A 20550-nucleotide genomic window follows, 5' to 3' on the forward strand; every position below is an offset into this window, starting at 1 on the left:
GAGGACACTGCTATGGCCATTCAAAAGCTTCAGCTTGCATGTCTTGAAGGAGTTCATGGAGGATTCCGAGGTATGATTTGGATCATTGTCCTGTTGCAGAAGCCAGCCTCTTTACAGCTTAAGCTTTTTGACTGTTGAACTGTCTTCCATCTACCTGCAAGGTTTCCAGTGCCACTGGCTGGAACACAAGCCCAAAGCTTAATAGATCCATGTGCTTACCAAGTGGCAAGGTGTTCTGTTCATCAAATGCTGCTCCTTTCTCCAAACATATGATTGTGGCCAGAAGATTATTACTTCATCAGTCTACATCACTTGTTTCTGAAACGCCTCTGGCTTATTTAGATATTTTGGATTTTACTGATGTTGACATGTGAGATGGGGTCACAGATGAGGTTTCCTTCTGAAGACTGTCCTGTACAGATGTTTGTGCAAGCAAGAAGAATGGTGCACCAACTCTCCCCATTCCTGAACAAAGTCATATAGAGGTTTTGCTTTCCCTTTCTGCTCTGCAAATAAGCAGTTCTATGGAGGCTGATTAAGAAGGGTTACAGCAACTATGAACAAGTGGAAAAGCAAATTAAAGTGGAAAAGCCAATGAAAACTCAGACAGCACACGTTTAACCCATTTATTTCATGAATATACATCCACGAACAGTTATTGAGTACATTAGTATCTGTAGCATGGCATTTCACTTCGACAACAGCTGCAGTGCGCACTCACTGCTCAGAGGCCTTCCCAGGGCATCGGGGCCAGCTCCAAGGGGCACTATTGCTCTTTCTGCTGGGCTACAACAGAGACCAGGCTACAAAAACCTGACTGTACATTTCACACTTGTACAGAGACCCCTTCACAGTGATAGACTTGCTATGCAGAGGCTGGTTCATTACCAACCAAACAAGCTTCAAACAGTGAAAATTGGCTAATTAGAACCGTTCATTCAAAACCAGCTCCTTTTCTGCCTCATTTTAATTGGTCCAGCCCTATACAGCAAAAGCTAGTGCTAATTTGATGTCTGCAAATTTTGATTGCTCAGTGCTAATTCAACAGTCTTAAATTAGCTGTTGTCTTTGCAGCTTAACCTGGGTTAAACTGGTCCCCATCTGTTTCCCTTCAGTTAACCCTAGTTAAATAAAGCGAAAGTGTGCGAAAGTTTGTTCCAAAACCACCCCCTCAGAGCTCAGATACAGGCTACACATGAAGATGCCACTGGCGCATGACAAGAAAAAGTGCTAAAATAGCCTGAATCTCAAATAGCCCCTATTCACCTACTCCCTATTAAGGGCATGAAATAATGCCATCTGCAATTAAGCAGCACACTGGGAAGTGCAATATGGAGCCATTCGTAATTAAGCTGTAGAAGAGGCAAGTCATGCTATAGCTATTGGCTTCACCCGCTCGGCTGTAGGGGCAGAGCCAATTCCCCATCAGGCTGGAATGTGATACTTGAACTTTTCCTTGCACATTCAGACCGATAATGAGTTACCAATTCTTGCTGAACCAAGCAATTTAGCACACTGGAATGTTCCAAAATATTAATTTAATAAATTTTCCTTCATCATGCACCTTAAACAATAATTTAAACTGCATAAAGAGGGGGAATGGTTAGTTGCTTTCCTAAATCGTGCCTCAAAACAATCTTCCCACAGCTGTTGTCTAAGAGCAATACAACAAAAGACATCACAAGAACCCAACTACTTTAGCAGTGAAGAAACGAGTGTCATGCGTTTGAGGGATTTCTCTGCATTCTAACTATTTTACAGAGGAAGAAAAAAAAAACAAACAAAACAAGTCTAGTAAAATACTAAATGATGAACGAGCCACAGCTCCATTAATGAGTTTGTGTCGTTTTTTTGTAACAAAAACTGTAATTTTTCAATTATTTCTACCAAGAAAAATACAAAACATTATAAGGCGGTAAGGAACTATGTTTTCGAAAGCCGTTACAGTGCAGTGGAATCCCGACCACGGTGGAGCTCCATCACTGCTGCTTACACTCTGCTGGGGGGTTGGCATCCTTCTGTAACACACGCATGTCAAAATCTGAGACACTTAAGGCAGACCGTAATATCACACTCACATGCACTTAAAATCAAGACATGTTTTGTGTCTGAAATTTGCTTCTTACATTTTAGCACTGGACCAACAAAGTTAATGTAGCTAACAAGTAATAGATCATAGCTTGGCATTAATTGGTGAGCTAAAACCACAATGCTTGTGTCACTCCAGTTAGCACCAAAAAACATGCTATAACATGTTATTTGACACTGTGGCATACTTAGACATGGACTAAGTACAAATAAGCCACATTTATTTCAGTTTGCTATACAGTATTAGAAACCATTAAAGCAAATCTTTTGGAGATTACTTACTGTTTGAAGCAAGTGTGATTTAGGTATGCAGTCAGCACCATGCAAATTAGCAGGACATTACTTGTTAGCTATACTAGCTTTGTATCTCCAGTGCTAAACTAAAGAAACTAACCTCAGACACCAAACATGTCCTAGCTGACTGACTACATCTGAGCGAATTTTACATCATATTTACCAAACTACTGCTTTAACTCCAGGTTGGTGAAGCAGAGGTTGCTTTAAATATTGACCTATACTGATCAGTGTTTTGAAATCAGTAACAGAATCAAGTCAAACTGATGCTCTATTGCCCTTAGCAGGGGTAAAATCCACTGCTCAAGGATGTTTCTGCTTTCCAGGAGTCAAAGCCATTTTATATATTAAAATAAAAAAAATAAAAAAAATTTGTCTGTTGGTTCCTAGTGGTGCTAATCATTACTAATGGTATGATGTGATTTTACAGTGTAAAGGATTTTAATGGTTTAACAGCAGACTAATGGTTTAACTAGGAAACTAGCGATCTGTAACATGATCCATTGAACCAAGTCCCGTTAAAAAGCAAAAGCACCATGTCTTAATCCAAATGGTTCTAATGGTCTTTTGACTTGGTTGTAACATCTCCATGATTCAAGCCCACAATTGCAGCTGGGATGGCTGCACAAATATGGGAATATCCAATATTTTACATATACAAGTGTTTATAAAATGCACAAACTGACTAAATCTACCAGGATTATCATTACTGAAGGGTGACAAATGCAGTAAAATGAATAAAATGCAGATTTTAACACAGCAGCCATGTGCCATCTAAACAAAATGCTCTGTATGAGTTAAATATCAGTTTAAAATTAGTCAAATGTAAGCTTTTTTTAAATCAATTTTTTTTCGAATCAATTTTCTGCCTACTCATGATTCCAATATGCAACCCTTCCCTCAACAGTTATACCGCTGGGGAGACCAATATGAGTCTCCCATGACAGTATGACAACTGTATAACAGCAATAGAACGAACTTGACAATCTGAAAACAATACCATCAAGTTTAAAATAACGTCATATTTATTCACACCCCACCGGAAGAATCAGAATAATACGAAAAAAATAAATAAAAAAATACAAATACAAAATAGCAGAGAATTCTGGGCTGCTAGGTAAAAGTTTCTGCTGTTTGAGTTGAAGTGTGGTGACTGAACACTTATACCACTGATTAACAAAAAGCACTGTATAACAAGTTAGCATAATGTTTAGAATTTGCAGAGCCTGAGGTAATTGAGACATGCCAAAATGACTTCCTGAGCAGAAACATCTCAGAGCAGAGAAAGTCTTAGAAAGGGTTTTATCTAAGGTTCTGCTCTACAACAGGTTCAGGGTCATTTGTTAAAGCAGGTAAAGATGGGTGAACAGTGACTAGTATAAACCCATGAATTCAGGTCAAAGCAAGGAGGACTAATTGAAAAACGCTCACTTGAATCCAGCTGTGTGGTGCACGTGTGGGCCAGTTAAAGAAATGGTTCAGCCATAAAACAAATTTCACTAATAAATGAATGTAAATGTTACCAATTAGTATTAAACAATTTAACTGGTTACTGCTGGCTTACATTGTTAGCAACAGTAGCTTTCCCCTCACACTACACCTTAACAGCTCTTCAGCAGAGATCTTAAACATTCACTGCCACACAAGAACAGCATTCTGCAGCACCTTTAGAGATCAACTGAATTCAACTGAAATGAAACAGAACAGCAGCTCAGCAAAAGGTCTGGTGAGGTCAACAAACATATCAGCTCTAAAAAGCCAATAACCCTGAATTGACTAATCAAACGATCCTGTGGTTCTTCTGACTTTGCCACTGCACGTTTTGGTGTGGTGACCGTGACTGTCCACCACAGAGAAAATCGTAAAGTCTGTTCTGGTTACTGTGCTGAGCTAAAAACATGTGTCATTCGATAGCTTAGCTACTGCAGTTAACGCCTCTCTGCTAAAAGCAGCTCAATGCCTTAGTTTAGAGTAATGACAGCAAAGTATGTGAACTACCATGTCATCGATTTGTGTTTAGTGATTCCAGCAATGTCCCCCTTGGTTTAACACTTGTCAGCTAAATATATGTATTACTATAAAAAAAAAAAAACCTAATTTAAATGGGAAATTCTGCTTTTTCACAATTTCTGCATAATTACAAGTTGTTCAGAGTGGTATGATGTGAAACGCTCCATTCTAGTGAAACTTGTCACAATTATTCAGTGCTGCTGAATAATTTTTACATGAATTGGTTACACATACACTGCCTTATGTCCAAGACAGTTTTTCAAAACTTGACGTGTGTTTATTTCACCCATAAACTGGACTCTGAACAGGCCTTTAGTCCCATAGTCAAAAGGTCTGTATTCCCATCTAGTGTTTGAAGAAGGAACTGCAGGGTCCTGTGACCAAGAGGCCTTGTGCACAGATGCAGCAATCTTGAACTCCAAATCTTTAATACACTATGGCTCACTTATCAGCTGTCATGACCAGCTAAGTTAGAGAAATACCGGCTGATCGCCTATTTGGGCTGAAAATTGCCTGATACAAAAACACTGCCGATCTTATTTCTCACATATATCAAACAATACATGTAGATTCACTGGTGATTTTGGATGGTAAATAGAATGGCTTATTTGTGTTAGATATTACCCCTTGTTCACACCACTATCGTAAATAAAACCAAGTTGACATGTTTCTGTAGTGAACGATTTAACATCAAAATCCTTTAAAATGACTCATCACGACCACTGAATTATGCAGAAAATGAGAAACAAGTTACCAGTTTCTCAACTAAAATGTTTAAGAACTTTAGAGCCAATTTCTTCACTCATTAACAGTACTAACATTGGCCCTGTTAGCTCAAAATCACGTGTTTAGCAGGTGTACAGTCACTGCCCAAAATCCAGACCACTCTCAAAAAGTACTGCAGAACTTTACTGCCACTAGAGGGAGACAGTGAGGGTCCTCACACACCCAAACACAGCAGCCCACAATTAGCTAGTGTTCAAGGATAATCATTCAGTTACAGTTAAGACAATCAGGTTTACTGATAAACATCAGACTGTTACAGATGGAAGGATGGCACAATAATGATTAACACTCCAACAGGACAGACAGTGTGGGTGGTCTTTACTCCAACCAGTCAGCACTGGAGTGGTGGTCCAGCAGTGACTGGTCATCGGTGGGGTTTAACTGAGCAGATTCAACATACAGAAGAGATACAGACGCAGATGCAATCCCACTAATGTTATAGAGGAACACCACAACAGCCAGCTAATGTTAGTGTACAGTGTTGGGGCGATGGGGGGGGGTGGGGGGTGATGGGGTAGGTACACAGAGCTAGGGTGGGATGGTGGAGGGTAAAAGGGTCATTAAAAGCTGAAGTCACAAGCTGTACCTACCAGGACTGGGTTATTTCTACAGACACCATTTACACCTAGTGAGGAGAAATTTAGAGACAGGCTCACACCATGCCAGACTGACTGCAGATCACAACATGAGTATAAATCACACTGTGGCTGACGGAGGGGAGAAGAAAGAAAAGAAAAAAAAAAAAAAAACAGAAAAGTGCAAAAAGCAAATGCTTATAAACCCAAAATTACACACCTAGCCCTTCCTTCATGTAAGATTAGTAAAATGATTCATTTGCATGGTGATTTTAGACCAAATATGAAGCACAAAAGGCAGGAACAAGAAATGAAAAAAAAATAAAATAAACGCAGCATGCAATTCCAAAAACCCATCAGCAGCATGTTAGAATGGAGTTCTACCACAGATAATGCAGAATAAACCCCCCCCCCAACCAAGTATCAAAGTGATAACTACTAGACCACTCTGAGCCAAACTCTGACTGTCGTAGAGTGACTGAGCTGCACTGGTCAGTATGCATTCTGTATGTTGAAATCAGTCTGAAACAGACCCTGAGAGGGGAAGATTTGTACCTTCGGCTCATAATCCGGATCGTTCTCTTCATCTGCCTCCTCCTCTCCCTCCTACAGAATAACAAAACATTAGGATCATTCAGAACCAAAGCTGGTACATTTTTTAAGAACGCACACCGCAGTACAACTTACCTCATCATCAGCCTCCTCTCCCTCCTCATCATACTGAAAAAAGTAAATAAGCATCAATAAGACATCTCAAACAGAACATTAAGACATCTCTACGGAACATGTACTTTTAACATCAAAGCCTGAATGACCATTTGCCCAATAAAAATCAGCATACTCAAAATTAACATTTAACATTTATTATTGGGTGAATTACGCACCATGTTATACAAGTTTGTCCAACCAGTTCAGAAATGTTAAGCTTTTTTGAACATACTGGCAGGTGCCTGAGGGTGCTAGACCTGCGTTTAAAAGACAGGCCAGAAACACAAGCCATCACATGATACCAAGACAGCTGTTTTGAACTTGCATGCCAACATTAAGAGGTATACATGTTTTGTAAGCAAAGGTATTTCTTAACTCAATGCATTTATTTGGCTTTTGTGTCTCTATAAAAACTCTAGGGTCTCTTCATGGACATCATGGCACTTGAATGATTTTTCCTTGATGAGGTTACTGTGATTGGATATGGGCATTAGCAAGTCTTTAGCTTAAACCATTCTGCGGGACATGGCACCTTTGGACCTGACTGAGCGATTACTGTAAATGCATCTAAAACATCCACGTCTTTGTTGATTGCACTTAACCAACAATCTTGCGCTTAGTTCTGCTTGGGAACCAATCAAGGACTCCATAATAGCTTAGGAATGTAATTTGCTAACCAACTGAACACATACTTTAATTTACATTTAATTTGCATGAAGGTATAGCTGCTTTATCCAAGCCTTTGGTCTGTGGCATAGACACCTAAAGGTTTTCTTGTTTTTGCAATTTAAATATTGACTTGTGGTATTAGCTTCTTGGGGTACATTAAGGATTTGCTGTTTTTCAAACATCTTAACCACTGATGTGGTAAATCATGCAGCAGTCAACACTAGTTTTTCCATTACTGCCAAAACAAGGGTAACCTATTGATGTATTTGGGCATTTTTGAACATAAAACAATCTAAACTGCTGATCTTCCTGGGTCGCAGGGGTGGGGTGAGGAGTGATTGAGCCTATCCCAGCAGCCATGGGGCAGAAGTCATGAAACACCCTGGACAGGCTGCCAGTCCATTACACAGCAGACAGGGCAAACCGGAGCACCCAGTGGAAACACATGCAAATACAAAAAGGTATTGAACCCAGGCCCTTCTTGCTGTGAGGCAACAGCACTACCACTGTGCCACCCACATAAAAAACCTTTGATTATCCAAATTCATAGCAATTTAAAATTGGCATTGGTACAGTTTTTTATATCAGTCTGGCACTACTTTGTGCATGCCTCTTTTGAACATAGTCATTTTATATATCTGCAGTCTGTCCTTAGCTGCACCACCAACACCCTGAACCATCCACTTACGTCGTCATCGTCATCCTCGATGGCCTCTCCAGTGAAGTAGAGAACAGCTCGGGGAACGATGCGCTCGCGGATGAAGTGACCGATCTCGAAGTCAGCTGCCAGGACTGCCTCAGAGTCCTCATCCTGTAAGACACAGAACAAAAGTGCTTAGCTACATTTAAAGTGACCATCTGTTGAGTGTGTGTGCATAAAGAGTGTGATTTAGGCTGTCTTGGCTGACATTACATTTTTTATTACTACTTGTTTTTAGTCTTATGAGTGATTATGCCAATTTACTCACCAGCTCTCCACTCTCAGGTACTGAAAGAGAACAAATGACAGCAATTAACACTGAACAGAACATTCGAAGTCTTAACTTAATCTCAGGTCTAAGTAAGTTGAGTGTGTACCTTCAGGAGGAGAGAAAAAGTTGAAGAAAGAATCGTTTGGGACTGTTTTTGTAACCGTTCGGACTGTGCCACGACCCTTGTGCTTCTGCTTCTTTTTGATGGTTTTCAACGTAACATTTTTGCCTTTGGTCCAGTCAATCGTGCACCTGACCAGAAATGGAGAAAAACAGTCAGTAACTACACTGTGGCTAACATTAGTCCACATCAGGGAATTTAAAAAAAAAAAAAAAAAAACAACACCCCTCAACAGGATGCACCAATCTGAACATGTGATCCAACAGTGTTTATTTTGGAATGTTGGAATAGATAACTGAAGCCAACTGGGCATGCAGACACAGGGATACAACCTCAGATATGGCATCAAGCTAAGCGTTCACACTACGGTCTCAGACAAAACTGTATCGGATGGTGCAGTTATTGCAACAATTCCGTCACATCATCACAATTCTTGAACTTTGTTCTTTCACTTGATAAAGCTACAACTATTGAGCAATTGTAGTCAAATTAAGGTGAGCTCAGAGATTTAAATCCCTAGTCCACACTGCTTTTGGAAAAACACAGTAATGTGTGTTAGTCTTGAGAACAGTATAAGTGTCATACCCTGTGCAGCCCATAATTTCTGGCCCATCGAAGGAGAATGGATCTGACTCGTCTGGCTCAGATCGCATCTTATAGGTTTTGGTCAGAACTGTGTTTGTGAAGAAGTCATTGGGCTCAAAGTGGAACTCTAATGTGAAACTCTGGAGGAGCAAAGAGAGAAAACACAGGATAACATGCTTGTTTTAAACTGCTGTGAAGTTTAAGCTGCATTAACATGTGAACATCAGCCTAAAACAATCCAACACACCATTGGCTGGCCTGCATCAGAGAATTTGACTTTGATGTCTTGTAAGTGCTTGAGGATTGGCTCATCATGTTCCTGCACAGAAAAGAATCAGCATATTACAGTTGTAAGTGCAAAGGAAATAAAGCTACATTTTAGCATCACTAGGTGGCAGCAAAACATATGTACAAAGCTGTAAACACCCAGCCTGAATGACCCATTTTCTCACACATGCCCACCCACACACACAGCTCACCTGCAGCATTTCACTGAGCAGATCCACGTTCTTAAAGACAGTAAGCCAGAATTCAGGGATTCCTTTGGGGTCCTCTTTCTCTTCATCCTTCTTTTCCTCCTCTAGCTTAGCTTTCTCCTTCATCTCCTCCTGTTATAGACCAAAACAAAGGGAGTTGGGTAAAAAGCCAGAGATACAGGGATCCAGCATTGTTCCCACAAACAGGCAGTTTAAACAAACTGTGTATAGTGTGCAAAATCAGGCACTAACGCACGTTTTATATTGCAACTAGGGATGTAAGAGTCGATTCAGGCATGTTTTAATGTACTTAAAATCTGATCCAGTTCCGATCCTTAGTTTCTTGTTTGTTCTTTGTGTGTTTACTCCACTGTCGTAGACAAGACAAACTGACATTTTCCACAACCTGGATCAGTGAGGAGCGCTTTCAGAAGATAACAGATCGAAATGTATCCAGAGTGAAATTATTTGATAGTAGAAAATTAAAACCTGTAATCTCTGAAGCTCCAGTGTCCACTGTGTTTAAGCCACATTTCGTCTAAACACTGACTCAACGTGAGCAAGTGGCTATTATGCTTTGTCTACTTTGACACTTATTGCGAGCAGAATATGCCAGCAGAAGCACAACTCTCATGAAACTATAGCAGAATCGTTCTTTACCAGCTATGCTGCTCCTCATTTTAAACTAGCATTAAACTAATTTTAAAAAAAGAGAAAGGAGCAGCTACTGTATGTCTGTTGGAGCAATATAAGAGTCATTTAAGTATGATAAGCCAATACTGTTAACCCTAAAATGGTCTTTCAAGACAAAACAGTCCAGAGTGTCATTACCACACATACTAAAAATTAAGTGATTTTACTGTAGAATTATCAGTAGCCAAGAATCTTACCCAAGTTGTGTGGTGTATTTAAGAATATAAATAATGGACTGGCAGTATTCGATCCTCAGTATTAAGGTACTTGGATTGGAGGACAAAAAAATGGACAGACATCCCAAGTAATAACTGGCAACAGTTACAACAAGTGGAAAGATGCAGTGACTAGTGTTCGAGTATTGACATAACTGATGTTAATCACAATAAGATGCAATCAAACACACTGGAAACATGACGATGTAACATTAAGCAGGAACACCTCAGATCGATCAAATTGAGTGCATGCACACAGGTGTATAATTCAGAGCCTTTGTTTGATGAAGGATGCTATTTATATGGTCATAAAATGTACAGTTAATGCAGACAGCACATTAACAGCAGTGTTCTGGTAAAATGAGATTGTGTGTGGAGATGGTTTTAGGTCCAGTTTTGAGCATGCAGGTAATGCTCACCTGTACCTGCTTACTTACTGTCAGCTCTTCTTCCTCCTCCTGTTTCCACTCACACTCCTCATCTGTGGGCTCATATACAGCTTTGATGATGTCACTCCTCTGTAAACACACAGCAGTTAGCCCATCCATACAACGACAGCTTCACTAACATTCCAAAACACTAATTAAAACCTGTACTAAAACAGTCACAATGAAGAACAGGCAGGAAGAAGAACACAGTCTGTTCTGAGGTTAATGGGCATCAAATCCAAGAAAGAGCTAGATTATTCACAGCAACACAGTACATTTCCTCTCAGTGTATCATACCAGTACATGAGTAAAGCTTAATTTTTAGGAAGGAACAATTATTTAGAACATTTCACAATAGGTTTTACACTAGTAATGTGTAGAAACCCATTGATATTTGAATGTTAAAATTAATTCAAAGATTAGAATAAGGCTGAAAAGTATTTATTCTTTCTGGCCAAAAAAACATTTAGGAACGCACAATGATAATCATACCAGCGTATAATTTGAAAACAAAATTTAATTGTATTGACAGATGTGACATTTGACCAAAATTTCAAAGAGATACCTGTTGTATTTAAGGTACTGTGGTTGAACAATGTTTCGCCAACACTGAGCTGCAGTATTACAATTTCTGCATTTTAGTCATTTTACTGCATTTGTAACCCTGAAGAAACAGGTTATATTTCTCTGTAATGCTGACCAATTTCTATATGCTGTAAAAGAAACATTAGCATCGGCATTCAAATGTAAACATAAGCATTTTAAACGATCTGGATCGAACCAAAATAATCTAATCAAATCGGGATGAAAAGCAAGTGTTGCTTTTAACCATTTTCTAAAGAATTGCAAGCAAATTAGAGTTCAGATTTGCATCCCTCTTTATTACTGCAGCAGTTCAATCTGAGAAACAAATCCTATGTTAGTTGAGGTTGAAGGTGATTTTATCTGCCTAAACGTTGCTACAGCCCACATTGCTGCTGACAAAACTTTCAGAGATTTTTCAGAGGAGAACCCGTACAAACAGAACAGGAAGCTGTAAGATGCAGCTGTGTTCTCACCTTGTCGAACAGAGGCTGGTACAGAGCAGCATACTTCCTCTCCAGCTCATGAACTTCTTCATAAAACTTTGCCTCGATGTGGGCACATTTCACCTGCAGGTTCTTAAGTGCATTTACACGTCTCTTGACTACCTTTGGTAAGCTGGACAGGAAACACAAAAATACTCTCAATACTGCGTCTTGGTGTACCGACAGGCATAAAATATAGCTTTTCATACAGTATGCGTGTTAGCACTTCAACGTTAACAGAACATTCCAAGACAGAAACGTTACAGAATAAGTCCACTATCTGAAAAAATGTTTCAGTACTACAGTAATAGCATGTACTCCTTTAGGCTGGCTAGTAACATTTTAATAAGGCAAATGTCAACAAATCCTCCCCCACCCCCTGGTTGCAGTTGAGAGTTAAGCTGGTTTAGGGCACAGATGTAGCTGCCAGGCATACACATAAGCCATTCTAGTGTTCTAGCATATTAACAAGCTGCTAAAATTTGATTACCAAAAATCCTTTGTTTTGGGCTTTTGTGACTAAACATGAACTCTGCGTGTTCCCACCTCTCCATGTACCCTGAGGGAGAACCCACGAGGCCGTCCAGTCGCTCCTGCAGAGCTGCCAGAATCTGAGGGTTCTGCATCATCTGCACGGTCAACTGCCTCTCTAAACACATAGAAAAGTAACAGTGTTGCAAGTCAGTCAAATTGTGTCAGTCCAATTTGGAGACAATGACTTAATTTCTTAAGTCAGGCTTGCAATGATTAGCTGATCAAGTCAACATCAACTATCAGAAATATCTATGCAATGTTTTACTTAGTGGTGGGCAATGATTATCATTGTGAAAAAGGTCAATATGCTTTTCTGAACATACTGTTGGTACAGTCAGTACTTAAAGAACACTATATGTTTTATTACAATGTAAGCACAGTTAGGCCTGTTGAATATAGTGCAGTTTGTAAAACACTGAATAAAAAATCACTGTAGTTGTAGGACTGCTTATGATTACTACTACTGTAGCAGGTTTTTATATGCGGCGTAACCGGTTCTATTTTGTTTGCTCCAACTTTAGTTTTTCCTGAGGTCTAATATCACATGGTGAAAATGTCTTGAAGCATCATGATATTTTTGCCATATCACCCACCGCTAGTTTTACTGTATTATGCTTACAATTGTGTAATTGAAGGACCACACACACATCCTTCAGCCAGCCAGACTGGGGAGCCCTACATTATTCAACACTGCACGATTTAGCACACACATGCGCACTCACGCTTACACTTGCATAGATACTGTTCCTCTCCTGGCGGTCAGCAAACAGCTACTGAACACTGATAAGGTCACAGAGGTCAAAAACTGATATCAAATAACCAAGTGTGCATGCACACAAACGCGCACACACACACGTCTCCTTTCAGCTGATGACTGAGCACAAGTGTGTGTGTGATAAGCATCTGAGACAGAGCTGCAGTTTGATCTCAACTTCCTCTCAGTCTAAAAATACTCTACAGTCTCAGAGGTGCAATGATGCACATTATAAGATTCAATGATTTTGCTGGTTTGTGTTAATGTTGTCTAATTCTGGGCTACACAGCCCAGTTTGGCTCAGACAAAAGCTATACTTTCAAAACAAGTATAACAGCCACACCAATGTAAGTGAGATTCATTCTTAACTTCCTTCTTAATTAACCAATCAGCACATTACAGCCTAGCTAATATACAGAGAGGAATTTAACACGTTCAATTAGAAGAAGTGCTAATGTATAATGATGCCAATTATACTTAAATTATACTAATTTATATCAGAAAGAAAGGCATTTAGTGTGCAAGCTTAAATTTCTATAAGCACAACATTCACCAAGTACTATCATGTATTTTCAGGAAATGACAGTTGTAAAGTATAAATAAATAAAAATCAAGGCTTTCAGCAGACTAAAAATGTCAAACCTTTACTGTTAACGTCCTCTCCAGTCTCCTCCTCCTCAACCTCCTCAACATCTTCCATATCAGCTGGGTCCAGCTCAGCCTGCTCTTTACTGAAAAGCACACATGATAACAGATGGTTAGACATTACACACTCAGTCCATGACATTCAGGTCAAACACCGGCACACCTTCAGCTCCAACTGATCACAGCCATGCTGCGTGATAAATTCATTATCATGGCCTTTTAGCAAATATATCATGATCTTTCAGATGCAAATAACCATTGAAGTTGACTAGTTAACATACCAAAACCTAGCATTATATGCATGTTTTGATTGGACTGTTCCATTTTCATCTCTTAAAACTACTCCAAACAAAACCTTACAATGTACTTCTAAGGGAAGGTCAACAGGAACGCTGACTATCTGTAAAACACTTCTAAATATAATGGTTATTCCACAATAGTGCTAAAAGTGAAAATCAGATGTAACTAATATCAGAGTATTGCTGTAACACTAAGGCACAAGGCACCACAAAGCCAGAATGTGACTTTACAATGCAGTCAGACCAGTTTAGAGGACATGCATTTCTGCAGTACAGTATGTGTTTATTCTAATATAATCCACTTTTACTCATTACCTACACCTTATTCTATTTTGTTTTTTATTGTATTTTTGATGTGTCTTGTCTGCTGCTGGAACACCGATTTCCCTCTAGGATTAATAAATGAAGACACACTCCTAGCTGCTTTCCTTCTGGATGAGCCACAAATAAGTGCTGAACAAGATGGCGTGTGGGTTTTTGGGTTGGCAGTATTAGCATCAGCACAGAGAAGCCCTTCATGGCCCTTTAGGAGACAGCAGGTGGGAGGAGCCTGGTTGTGATTGACAGATGTGAACCGGAAGACGACGAATTAACTCCTGCACAGCAAACACGAAGCCCAAACAGCATAGCGGATCAGTTTAAGGATCAACATATGGAATTGATTTCTTACTGCAATAAACATTCAGCAGTGTTTAAACCCGATGATTATTAGTTGCCTTTTAATCTTGGAATTTATTCAGTATCTACAATAAATTATTCATAGTGCACATTTTTCATAATGAAATAAATTATTCAGTATCTGCTATGATTTTTTTTACTAACTACTATAATTTATTCAGAAACTAAAGTTTTTAAATAAAATGCACAAAAATAAAAGATGCCAAAAAGGGTGCTTTGCCCGATGCCACAGCAGAACTATTTTTGGTCCCCTAAAAAAATACCATTCAGTTTTTGTGAATGAGCTCTGTAAACGAAAGAACCTTTAAAATGAACCTTCACTTAATGTAATGGGCCTAGGAAGAATTCCCAAATTGGTACATAACCTATACATTCTACAAAGGAACCTTTAAAAATGTTCACAAATCTCTTTCAAAGAATTCTTTAGGCAACCAAAAGTTCTATTACTATTGCCTTTGAGAGCCCTTTAAGGGTAGATCCAGTCTGGGCTACATCACAAAGCTAACATGCTGGAAAGAAAAAGCCAGACAGAGTAATTTAAAAAAATAAATAAAAAGCATCAGAACTTACTTGTCAAGATCTGCCATGTTTCACGTTTTTATTCCTGTAGAAAAGAAAAAAGATCAGTCCAGAACTGGTCAGATTAATGTATGAAAGTCAGCAGTGTGCTTTAACCTGAGAGAAAGTGAAGTTTTCTTTGGTTAAAGAGCTGCCGGCACAAATGCCTGTGATGGGGTAGATAGCACAGGCAAAACTCACCAGCCAGGAGCAAGACTTTCAGCTGACTTGAACTGTACTAGCCTGTTAAATGCTAATAAACCAAGTCCAATGTCAGAATTAATGATCCATTACTCAACATTTTTCAAAATTTACTCAACACAAAAATCTTTATTTCTATCTCCATACAGTTTTTCAAAGTTTAAACAATTTAATTAACCTGAATTGGAACCAACATAAATGGCACACACAGCACTAATAAAACCACCAATTTTAACCGTATTAACATTAGGAGCATATCAGCCCAGGCTCCTTTTTGAAAGAGGCAGAACACAGGACAGCCAACCAGAAAAGAGGTCATTTACATATCAATCTACAAGGCGCAGTAAAAAACAGCATGTTTAAGAAGGACAAAGGCTGGAAAGTCATGTAAAATGAAATGACAGACATTAACTGGCCCTTGGGGGAGTATACCCCATGAAAAATTTAGACATAACTCCTCTGGATCTACAGACATTCCGTTTTCATTTATACAGTGTCAACAGATTAAAGGTCATAATTTAATAAATGACACCCAAAATTAACATTTGTCATGCTTTATATAATTGAAATTGACCAAAAAAGTAACTATACTCCTATCACTTTTTCAAATGTATCAAACTGAAAAGCATGCGCACCTGACCAGACCACACGATGCTAAAAATAAGTCTCCAAGAACCCCAGAATTATCACAAAAAAACTGCAGGTAGCTCATCACTGTTGATGTAAAAGCGCATGAGCCTACCATTGACATGGGAGGTTCACCAGGAAGAAGCCTTTGTGGCCTAACAAGATCAGGGCAAGAATAAAGTTTGTTAATGCACATCTAGTCAAGGACCAAGACTTCTGGAAGAATGTGCTATGGACAGATGAAACAGTCTGAAACAGGCTGTACATGCACAAAGGAACAGAGGAATGGGCAAAAATTTTCTTCCAGTAGACGTCAAAAACTGGTAGACAGCTGTAGGATACTCTGACAAAGTTGTTTCTGCCAGAGGGGGCAGTAGCAGTTACTGAAGCCAGGGGTGTACTTTCTCCACAGACAAAATTTTTTTGAGTTTTTGAAATAAATGATAGGGAAAATAATTACTTTTTTCAATTATATAACTATCTATACATACTCTAACCCAATTTCAAATACTGATGTCCACATGTTTTTAAAAATAAAAAGAGGGGGGCATAGATACTTCTGTACATGGGTGAGGGCTTAAATTACCCCATTGAACATACCCTGTATAGTATGTGTTTGCTGAGCAGCTTTAAGTGAAGACTGTAGTGCAGTGTTCAGATGAGTAAGCTGTAATCTATAGTAGTTGGTATCCCGTGTCGGCTGGATGTTTTGTGGAGTACTTTTATAACGTCATTCTTCTGAAAGAGTTTTAAAGTGCTGTTGTCAGCAAAAACCCGCTGCCGGCCAACAGGCCGAACTAAAGCATGAGAGCGAACCCCCTGACATTTGGTGAGCGGTTACAAAGGATTACTGCAAGGGTTTTATTAGAACTAAATACCCAAAACACACAACTACAAACTTGTTATCTACTCGAATCCTCCATACTGACCAGGTATATAAATAAATTTACTTCATTGATCCCCAATGAGAAACTGGGGTGCTAAATGAACGATTAATAAGTAAATTAAAGATTAAACACATTTAAGGTATTCATAGAAGTGTTTATTACTATCAATTCCTAACTTACCATTGAAACTGATATAAATGGTAAGTGATAAAGTACTTCTTTCAAATTCACACATCACAGTCTGATCCTTTAAAAAAATTTAAAAAAATACAAAACCTTGAGATCTTTAGTCAAAGTCTTGATTAACCGGTCTGCATAAAGAAACCACATGATTCATCAGAATATCAAAAGCAGTCACAGCTCTATTCACTGAGCTAATTTAACTACTTTTTTCAGTAACAGCAGTATTAAGTCTTCAACCTCCAGAGGGCTTTATGCAGTGATGGTGACCATACATAAGCTAGTTTAATGCCCATATTCAAAACAGCCTGCAGGGATTCAGTCCAAGACAGATTCCAGTCACTGCTGTCATTTTCAGCACCCCTTAGTATATAAAAGGTAGGCCTATTACAATAGTAATATTTAATACAAACTAATACAGACCAGAAAATTGTCACTACTTTAAAATAGCCCATTTACTACACTTTCCTTGCATTGTGTTCCATGGAGGCCCACTTACAACACTGGGGTGAGTTTATATACAAAAACGGTTGTAATTTATTTTTGCATGACCATTTTCAGTTCAAACAAAACTTCTCATAATATCAGCACGAATGGGTGGAGTTAAACTAAGCTGAATAGTACAGCTAGACAGGTAGTCATGCTTATATTAGGAACTCCAGGTCTAAACAGATTTTCCTATAGGGAAAAGAACAGTTTTTGAAAATTGCTGACATTGTGCCCTGTCATAAACAAATATTCCAAACCTGCTGTTTTGTCTCTCTCATATTCCTCTGAATGTCAATGGATCTCTGAATTGCAAGGTTAGTAAAAAGCTGAAATACAATTACTGTTACATGCAAGCGACCATTACTGCACATTAAACTGGTGTCAAGACTGGCAACCTCTGCAAAATACCCCACACAAACCAGCTAGCTTTGACTAGTGTGGTACTTAAAAGGTTCTGGCAGTTTTATGTCGCAGTTCAAACAGCTATGTTAACAGTTATGTAAAATTAATGAAACAAAATTAATGTAAGACTAACTTTCATGCGACACCAACTCAATGCGCAGCACTTTTAGCTTGCTTGAAGCATTATTCATAATTCACTGAATCCAGCAACACCTGGAGGGAAAATGTACAAACACAGGATTTAAAATCTTTTTTTAACCACAGGGCACAACAGTGGCGATGCTCAACATTTGTTTTCTCCACAGAAAAAAAATCTGATCTGGGCATGACAACAACTATAAAATATCAAGGGACTTAAGAGCTCTATAGGTGGATATATGTAAATGTGACATCACAAAAACAAGTGTTTAAAAACAGACATGTTAGTTTCCAAATATGGAATGAGAGGCGTGAAGTATGTCTAGAAACTAACTAAATGTTTACAGTCTACATCACTCTTCAGACCAACTTTACACTTCTAACTTAAAAAGACATGACTTCGTTTTTCCAAGACATGGGGTCTTTTAGTTTGTACCAAGTGACCTAGCTGGCAAGAAGCGGGGCAAAGTTTTACAACAAGAAGGAGGAAGAGTGGATAATAATGGTGAGTATTCTTAGCTCACTAATTCCATACAGGCGAGAGGCTCTACGCGTTTGTGCCCGCTCCCCCCCTCGCCCGGCCCAGCAGCAGCTCCACGTGTTTCTCCTTCTGTCTGTCCGGATGAGCCATTAGCTCTGATGCTAAGTGCGGCTCGGATACAGGAATAAAACTCAAAACCTGAAACTCCCATCCGCACTGTGGCACAAAGTCCACCACGTTTCGCAGTTCTGAAGCGACACGAGCCTGTTATAAAGCTTCTTAACTCCCAGATGACTAACAGTGTGTATTAATACGGATCTGGAGGAGCTGATTAAACACCATAGTCTTCCGTTACTCCACACTGTGGGGAGCCTGAACTTTGGCCGCCAAAAGGTCAATTCTGAAGTAAAGTAAGGGTTTTACATACTAACACTTATTTCTCCTGATATAAATTAAAAACAGCTAACGCTAGCATGTTAACCAATGATGTTTCCACTGAACCCTTGACTTAAGCTAGGTAACGATTAGCAAACCTGCTAGATGCGAAATTAGAGCGGCCCAAAAGCACAAATCGGCCAAACTAACTTCTCATCTTTCTTAATTTCTCCACCTTTATCTCTCCACCCCTATCCTTGTCCATTCTCTGCTCTACTTCGCACCGCTAGCTTTAGCTCCACACCCCGATATTGTAGTTGCGCCTCCCGGAGCTCCTGAAGGGGTGAGGGAAAGACGGACATCGAGGTGTGCAGCTGAAGCTAGCGGGGCGGAGTAGAGATAAACGTCACCCACAAACAGCTTCCAGAGCTACAGCAGCAGCTGCGGAGAGTCCCACTAACACGATGAGAAACAGACATTTCTCCCTGGCCGCCTAATGGCCGCGCTGCTCCGTTAGCTTAACGTAGCCTAGCCTAGCTTAGCACTAAACACGTCCATCTTCAGACCTCGCTCCGCTCCTCCTGGGGGGAAACCAGGGGAGAGCCGGGCAGCACAGCTTACCTAGAGCGGAGAAGCGGAGCGTCTGTGACTTTAAGCGAAGATGAAGGCGGACTGAGGCCGGACTCGGAGACTCTGACTCGGTCACTCTCGCTCTCCCTCAGCCTGAATCTGCGTGTCTCTCTCGCGCCGCTCTGATGGCGGTAAAAAAAGGGAGCGCGCTCCCGCCGCGCGCGCTCATATAGCGTCATCACGCAGGGCGGCAGTCACCAGGGCAACGCGGAGCCAATGGGAGCCGCGCAGACGCTGTTCCCGCCTGTCCCGCCATGTTGTGCGGAGAAGTTTAAAGGGGAATTCCACCGATATTATAAAATTATAAAAGTGTTTCAGTGTGCTTTGTAGAGAAAGTTACCGACTCTGATTTCTTTACAGTGGTACTGATAGGAACCAGGGGTCATGATGTCGACAACATAAATACAGTAATTTTATTTACTATCCAAAAACACCAGTGAACCTGCAAGGAGCCTACACGAGCTACAACTGGGCTGCACAACTCCTCTAAGTCACACCCGATTCAACTCTTCTGTTAATTGCGAGGCTTTGTTTGAGTAGGGAAAATGTCAAACTTTGTTGGACGCCAGCCCTTCGGGACTGGAGTTGTGCACCCCTGTCCTACAATGTCTCAGACATCAGCCAGCATATCCGCAAACATTTCATGCAATAACTGTGAGGGAGCTATTAGAGGTATTAAACTCTTCAGACATCTGGGTTGACTTTGTCACTACATATGAACCATTTACCCTGCTGAAAAAACAGCATAGCTGATTTAGTGCTGTTTGAAAACACAACATAACTGGCTTGCCGGTGATTAGCATATTAACGTCCATTACTGCTGAACAGCATACCAACATATGCTGTTTTTTCTAGCAGGGTATTTATGCAAAAAAAAAAATTAAATCAGTGAAATTCCAAAACAGGTGTAAACACAGAGATTAATATAATTCCTGACTTCGGAATAAAAGTGTTCACATCTTTAGTTTACACGTCTTTATATTGTG

The 20550-nt window shown here is 39.7% G+C and overlaps 1 protein-coding gene across 3 annotated transcripts; it reads right to left on the reverse strand.

Annotated features, from left to right (window-relative positions):
• Positions 1-612: 612 nt before the first annotated feature.
• nap1l1 (nucleosome assembly protein 1-like 1) lies at positions 613-19716 on the reverse strand. Of its 3 annotated transcripts, XM_036577015.1 has the most exons (16): positions 19556-19716; positions 15167-15200; positions 13617-13705; positions 12233-12335; positions 11678-11819; positions 10617-10709; positions 9287-9415; positions 9055-9126; positions 8808-8947; positions 8208-8353; positions 8099-8118; positions 7819-7941; positions 6441-6473; positions 6309-6359; positions 5769-5803; positions 613-2018 (listed from the first exon to the last, which is right to left on the reverse strand). In XM_036577015.1, the coding sequence occupies exons 2-15, from the start codon at positions 15181-15183 to the stop codon at positions 5798-5800; spliced, it is 1164 nt and encodes a 387-aa protein (XP_036432908.1). In that variant the 5' UTR covers positions 15184-15200; positions 19556-19716; the 3' UTR covers positions 613-2018; positions 5769-5797. The 3 variants fall into 3 exon arrangements, with proteins under 3 accessions (XP_036432908.1, XP_036432907.1, XP_036432906.1); XM_036577014.1 differs by lacking the exon at positions 5769-5803 and having other exon boundaries at positions 10629-10709; XM_036577013.1 differs by lacking the exon at positions 5769-5803.
• Positions 19717-20550: the final 834 nt, after the last annotated feature.

Source organism: Colossoma macropomum, unplaced genomic scaffold (assembly GCF_904425465.1).
Source record: "Colossoma macropomum unplaced genomic scaffold, Colossoma_macropomum, whole genome shotgun sequence".
NCBI classification, from domain to species: Eukaryota; Metazoa; Chordata; class Actinopteri; order Characiformes; family Serrasalmidae; genus Colossoma; species Colossoma macropomum.

Excerpts from the sequence above, each read along its gene's own strand:
- nap1l1 (XM_036577013.1), bottom strand. Across the intron at positions 12,336-13,616 it reads AGAGGACGTTAACAGTAAAG|AGAGGCAGTTGACCGTGCAG; the intron begins GTTTGACATTTT and ends CTATGTGTTTAG. Across the intron at positions 10,710-11,677 it reads ACCAGCCTCTGTTCGACAAG|AGGAGTGACATCATCAAAGC; the intron begins GTGAGAACACAG and ends GTGTGTTTACAG.